At 43.2% G+C, this 6,000-nt stretch overlaps 1 protein-coding gene across 1 annotated transcript in view; it reads right to left on the bottom strand.

The window, feature by feature from the left end:
• Positions 1-212: 212 nt before the first annotated feature.
• The window catches only part of SYCE3 (synaptonemal complex central element protein 3), a 28,387-nt gene continuing 22,599 nt past the window's right edge, over positions 213-6,000 (bottom strand). The window contains exon 3 of the mRNA XM_032882673.1: positions 213-402. Coding sequence (XP_032738564.1) covers positions 245-402 — 158 coding nt within the window. The 3' untranslated portion in view covers positions 213-244. The remainder of the gene's footprint in view (positions 403-6,000) is intronic.

Below are 6,000 nucleotides of genomic sequence, written 5' to 3'. Positions count from 1 at the left end.
AATTCATTGAAAGCATCTGCATCTCAGAATTCTCATTTTTTGTTCACAAGGCTTGATATGCTGCTGGGTAGGACAGAAAGGGGTCCTCAGGGCGTTCTTAAAAATAAGTTTATTGAGAAACAAGTACGGTTCACACAGCTATCTATTCTGGTCGCTGCTCCTCTGCCAGCAGAGAGGGCTCCACGCCTCAGGGGCTTCTGCTCGTCGGCTGAGGGCAGCTTGGGGGCCGCGGTGGGCAAGGGGCCTACTGTTTATGCTTGGTCTCATTGAGCAGCTCTTGCCAGTTCTTCTCCATCTCCTCCTTGCAGTTGAGGAAGGCGTCCTCTAGCCGGCGCATGGACTCTGCCAGCGAGGGGTTGGTGCGCATCACCACCATGTCGTAGGCCATCCACGTGGCTTGCACTGCAACAACGAGACGGGCCCTGATCAGGCCGCAGAGTGGGGCTGGGCTCTGGAGGGAGGGCCCTGTGCCTCCGACCACTCTAAGCATCCCAGGGACTAGATCCTGCTCTTACCCAATGTCTTGAAGGAGAGGAAACTGGTAGGCTATGTGTTATAGGGTTCATAAAAACCCCTATTACAACTTCTCCCTACACAGGACAGTACTAAAACCTCACTGACCTCACACGGGTCTTAACTTCTGGATGCACCAGCCCATGGCATTAAGGCTAGAGGCCAGTCTGATCTAAAATATTAGGAAAAATTAGAGCAAACAGAAGTCCTTCCCCATCTGTGGCTCATAACTCCTGGTTGCAGGGTGAGCCCTGAGGAGTCTGAAGGCCTATGGAAGCTCAGGAGGGGAGACAGCTCTCCCTCCAGCAAGGTCCTGAGCCTCATGTTACCTTATGCATAGTGGCCTGGGATGCCAGCCCACCTCTCCCTCGGTACCTCTGTGCTTTCATTAGGGCCAGTCCACAGAAGAGACAGGCAGAATGAATAATAATAATCGCGTTTGAGTATCTACACGTAACCAAGGTCAGCAGCACAAGAGGCTCGATGTTTTACAGAAAGTAATATCTGTTTGGTTAGGGAAAAACCGTCAGAAAAGCTATGTGCAGTATCTCAACAAATAGAGGGGATATAGCTATATAGTTCGTACAGGAATTCTTGAACTTTTGGGTACATAAGAGTCACTTGGGACACCTGTTGAAATGTAGGTCACTGGCCCCTCCCACAACTCAAAGGCTCTTTTTTTTTTTTTTAAGATTTTATTTATTTGACAGTGAGAGAGACTGAGACAGAGAGGGAACACAAGCAGGGGCAGAGGGAGAGGGAGAAACAGACTCCCCACAGAGCAAGGAGCCTGATTCGGAGCTCAATCCCAGGATGCCGAGATCATGACCTGAGTGGAAGACAGACACCTAGCCACTGAGTCACCCAGGTGCCCCTCAAAGAGGTTCTTATTTAGCAGGTTGGGAATGGTGCCCAGAACCTGTATCTTAATAAGCGGACCACCCTTGCAGACTGCCTGAGTAGCAGGTGGAGCATGTTCCTGGGCGTCAGAGCAGTCGGCTTCTGGGCTCGCCACTTGCTACCTGTGTGACCAGGAACAAGTGACTTAAATGTACTAACCTCATCTGTAAAGGACAGACAATGTCCTAATCTTGCTGCTTATGAAGATTAAATGGATGACATACGCAATTTGCCTAGAACATATTAGGCTGTTCAAGACAGGAGAAACTCTTACTATAAAATAAATAATTGATATATTCAGGGCAAAGTTAGGGTTGGTAAGAAATAAAAATTCAGAAGAAAAAAAGAGCTTGCAGAAACGAGTCTCATGTAGCTCCACATGGCAGTTGGAATTCTAGCTCTGAGTTTCCTAAGGCCAAAGTAGAGGAAACATATTCAGGTTTAAGACTCAGTGGCCAAAAATAAAAATGAACCCATTAAAACCCATTAAAACCATTTTATCCTATGAAAACATTTTCTGATAGGTATATTTTTTGAGAAGTATGTAATATATTTTATTTTTTAAAAGATTATTTTTAGAGAGAGAGGGGTGGGAGGGGCAGAGGAAGAGAGAGAGAGAGAGAGAGAGAATCTCAAGCAGACTCTATACTGAGTTCAGAGCCCGACCCTGAGATCCAAAATCAAGACTCGGCTGCCTGACTGCCTGAGTCACCCAGGTGCCCTGACGGCATCCCTACTTTAAATACAAGATGTTTCTTCTGTGGCTACAGTTGTATGTAATCACTGGCCAAAGAGAGCTGTTGGCACAACGCCAAAGCACAGTTCAGAGAAGACAAGTCGGTGAGACACCAAAACACCGCATCGAAAGCGAAACCCTCTTTGATTTGATCCAAGGAAGAAAATTCAGAATGCAGAGAATAGGAAGGACCCATGATTGTAAGAAAATCCTGCAGAAATATGTGTTTCCTGAGTTTTTAATTCATTCAGTATTTATTGAGCACTTTTGTGTAGGCGTTTTGCTCCAGCAACCCCGTGATATAGCGGCATACAAGGCAGACACACCCTGCCATTATTAAGTGTCTATCCCAGCCGCTGTGGGAGGGGACAGAAAAAACACACAAGACAACTACAGGCTGTGAAGGCAGCAAGCTGCATGTGATGTGGCAGAGAAATGGGGCAGGAGGAATCTGACTTTAAACCAGGTGATAAGGGCAGGTGCTCTCTCTCAGATTTTGGTAAGGTCTGCGCAGTAGTAAAACTAAGCTCATCATCTCTGGAAAAGCCTGAACAGCAGGTACTCTATGAAGCTAATTGGGGCTCACCCCAGACACTGATAACCTTCTGGGTAGGGCTAAAGCTCTCACATGGATATTAAGGAGAAATGGTGAAAATGTACACGTAGATGCAGGGTTCGGTAAAGGATATAGATAGAGTGCTCCAAAAACCTGCTGTAGGGTTGGGGCAGACATCACTTAGGGCTCTCGTAGGTGAATCTGCTGTGTGGGCCTGGAAGGTAGAAATGGAGGACAGGGAGTAAAGGAATGACGACAAGAGGGCCAGCTAAGCCCTGTGATGAAGGGACGGAGATGGGCCTGGATTTTACATCCCTACACGAATTCCCACCTTTGGCAAAACAGACCAATCAACATTTTAAAATGTAAATGGTGACATTCTGCTTCCCAGTCTCAGGCCCCAGATGGTCTTATGGACGAATTCTACCAAACTTTGAAATTAGAGTTAATTCTTTTTTTTTTTTTAAAGATTTTATTTATTTATTTGACCACAGAGATCACATAGTAGGCAGAGAGGCAGGCAGAGAGAGGGGGGGAGGCAGGCTCCCTGCTGAGCAGAGCCCGATGTGGGGCTCTATCCCAGGACCCTGGGATCATGACCGGAGCTGAAGGCAGCGGCTTAACCCACTGAGCCACCCAGGTGCCCCATTTTTTTTTTAAGATTGTATTTATTTACTTGTGTGTGAGAGAGCGTGCACAAGCAGCAGGCAGAGGAGGAAGCAGGCTCCCCAATGAGCAAGGAGCCCAATGCGGGACTCGATCCCGGACTTTGGGATCATGACCTGAGCAGAAGGCAGATGCTTAACTGACTGAGCCACCCAGGCATCCCAGAAGAGTTAATTCTTATGTAATACAAGTGAGTCCAGACATTAGGAAAAGAAGGCTGATAATCTCATTGTATGGGTATAGAAGCTTCCTACTTATAGGAAATTTGAGAAAAGAGATCAGCAAAAATAAAAACACAATTTTCCCTAAGGTGGTTTGTTCTAAAATCAAAGATCATATGAAAAAATTATAGGTCTATTTCACATCAATATAGATATAAAACTCTAAATATAATATAAGCTAATCAAATCTAACAGTGAGTTAATAGTATGTTATGATCAAGTAGAGTTTGTAAAAGAAATTTAAGGATGACTGAGTATCAGAAAACCAACCAGTGTAATTAAGCACATTAATAAAAGGGGGGAAATCAAGGGAATATCTCAAAGCCAAAAAAAGCAGTTAACAAAGTTTAATACCTATTTATGATTTAAAAAACCCCAAATCCTAACAAATTGGAAATAGAATGAGCACCCTTAATTTACTAAAAGTGATGTACCAAAACCTACAATGAACAATATACCTAATGCAGAAACTCTGTATGTACTCCCTTTAAAATTGGGATCAAACAAGGATACCTCTGACAATGTTACTGGTATAGGAGATGCTGGCAAATGGAATAAAGAATTTGGAAAGAATCAAGAGGTGTAAGAATTGGATGGTAAGAGATAAAACTATCAGTATGTGGGGGCGCCTGGGTGGCTTAGTCAGTTAAGCAACTGACTCTTGATTTCAGCTCAGGTCATGATCTCAAGGTTGTGAGATGGGGCCCCATGATGATGACAAAGGGATCCACACTCAGTGGGGAGTCAGTTTGAGATTCTCTCTCCCTCTGCCCCCCCACTTGTGCACTCTCAAAACAAACAAAAACCAAACTATCAGTATTTGTGAATTATAAAAATATATATGAGCAAATAAAGATCCAATAGCTAAGTCAATCTTAAAAAATGAAAGTTAGAAGGGAATATGCCTTATCAGGTATCAAGATATCCTATAAAGTCATATATGTGTGTGTGTGTGTCTGTGTACACACACACACAATTTTATTTATTTATTTGAGAGAGAAAGAGTGTACACAAGCAGGGAGGGGGCAGAGAGAGAGGGAGAAGCAGACTCCCCACTGAGCAGGGATTCCCAAAGCAGAACTCGATCCCAGGACCCTGAGATCATGACCTGAGCTGAAGGCAGATGCTTAATTCACTGAGCCATCCAAGAGCTCCCCTTTAAGGTCATGTTTTTAAAAATAGTGGGGTATAGGGGCACCTGGGTAGCTCATCAGTTAAGTATCTACCTTTGGCTCAGGTCATGATCCTGGGATTGAGGCTCACATCAGGCTCTCTGCTCAGTGGGGGGCCTGCTTCTCCCTCTCCCACTGCCTGCTGCTCCCCCGTTTGTGCTCTCTGTCAAATGAATAAATAAAATCTTTTTAAAAAATAATGCAAAGAGACCAAAGGAAGAAAAGAGACCAAAGGAAGAAAAATAGTAAGTTCAGAGATAGATCTAAGTATATACGCAAATTTAATAGAATGATAAAAGTAAAACCAAAAATCAATGAAAAAAAGACAGTTACTACAGATGAATTAAAGATACACATACAGGGGCACCTGGGTGGCTCAGTGGATCAAGCCTCTGCCTTGGGCTCAGGTCATGATCTCAGGGTCCTGGGATTGAGCCCCGCATCGGGCTCTCTGCTCAGTGGGGAGCCTGCTTCTCTCTCTCCGCCTGCCTCCCTGCCTACTTGTGATCTCTCTCTCTGTCAAATGAGTAAATAAAATCTTTAAAAAAAGATATAAATATAAAAATTAAAATAACATCCGTGAATCAAAATTTAGCAGAACATCTGTGATCTTGGGACTTCTTAAAACCTCCAAACCATAAGGCAAAATATTGGTGAGTCTTACCGTCAAAAATTTTTTTTCAACTAAGGACAACATGGAAAAGTTTTCAAAAAATGATAGAAGAAATTTATAATCCTTAAGGATGATAATGTGTTAATATCTATAATACACAAGAAACATTTCTAATTAATAAGACAGAAAATCCAATAATTGAAAAAAAAAAACCCTGGAAAACAACAAGTGTTGGTGAGGGTGTGGAGAAATTGGAGCCCTTGTGAGCTGCTGGTGGGGATGTAAGGTGGTGCGTCATGTGTAAAACAGTCTGACATCCCTTAGGAAGCCAGGCAAAGAATTACCATATGACCCAGCAATTCCACTTCTAGGTAATATTCCAAACAATGGAGAGCAGGTTCTCAAACAAATAACTTGCATACACATGTTAATAGCAGCACTATTCACAACAGCCAAAAGGTGGACACAACAAATACCAATCAAATGATGAATAAATAAAATATGATATATCCGTACAGGGAGATTATTACTCAGCCATAGGAAGGAATAAGATACTAATATATTCTATAGTATGGATGAACCTTGAAAATACTCTGCTAAGTAAAAGAAGCCAGAAACAAATT

This window comes from Lontra canadensis, unplaced genomic scaffold (assembly GCF_010015895.1).
Source record: "Lontra canadensis isolate GAN:19392208 unplaced genomic scaffold, GSC_riverotter_1.0 scaffold84, whole genome shotgun sequence".
NCBI lineage: Eukaryota > Metazoa > Chordata > Mammalia > Carnivora > Mustelidae > Lontra > Lontra canadensis.
The sequence above is the reverse complement of the archived record's forward strand: the minus strand, read 5'-3'. Positions and strand labels throughout refer to the sequence as shown.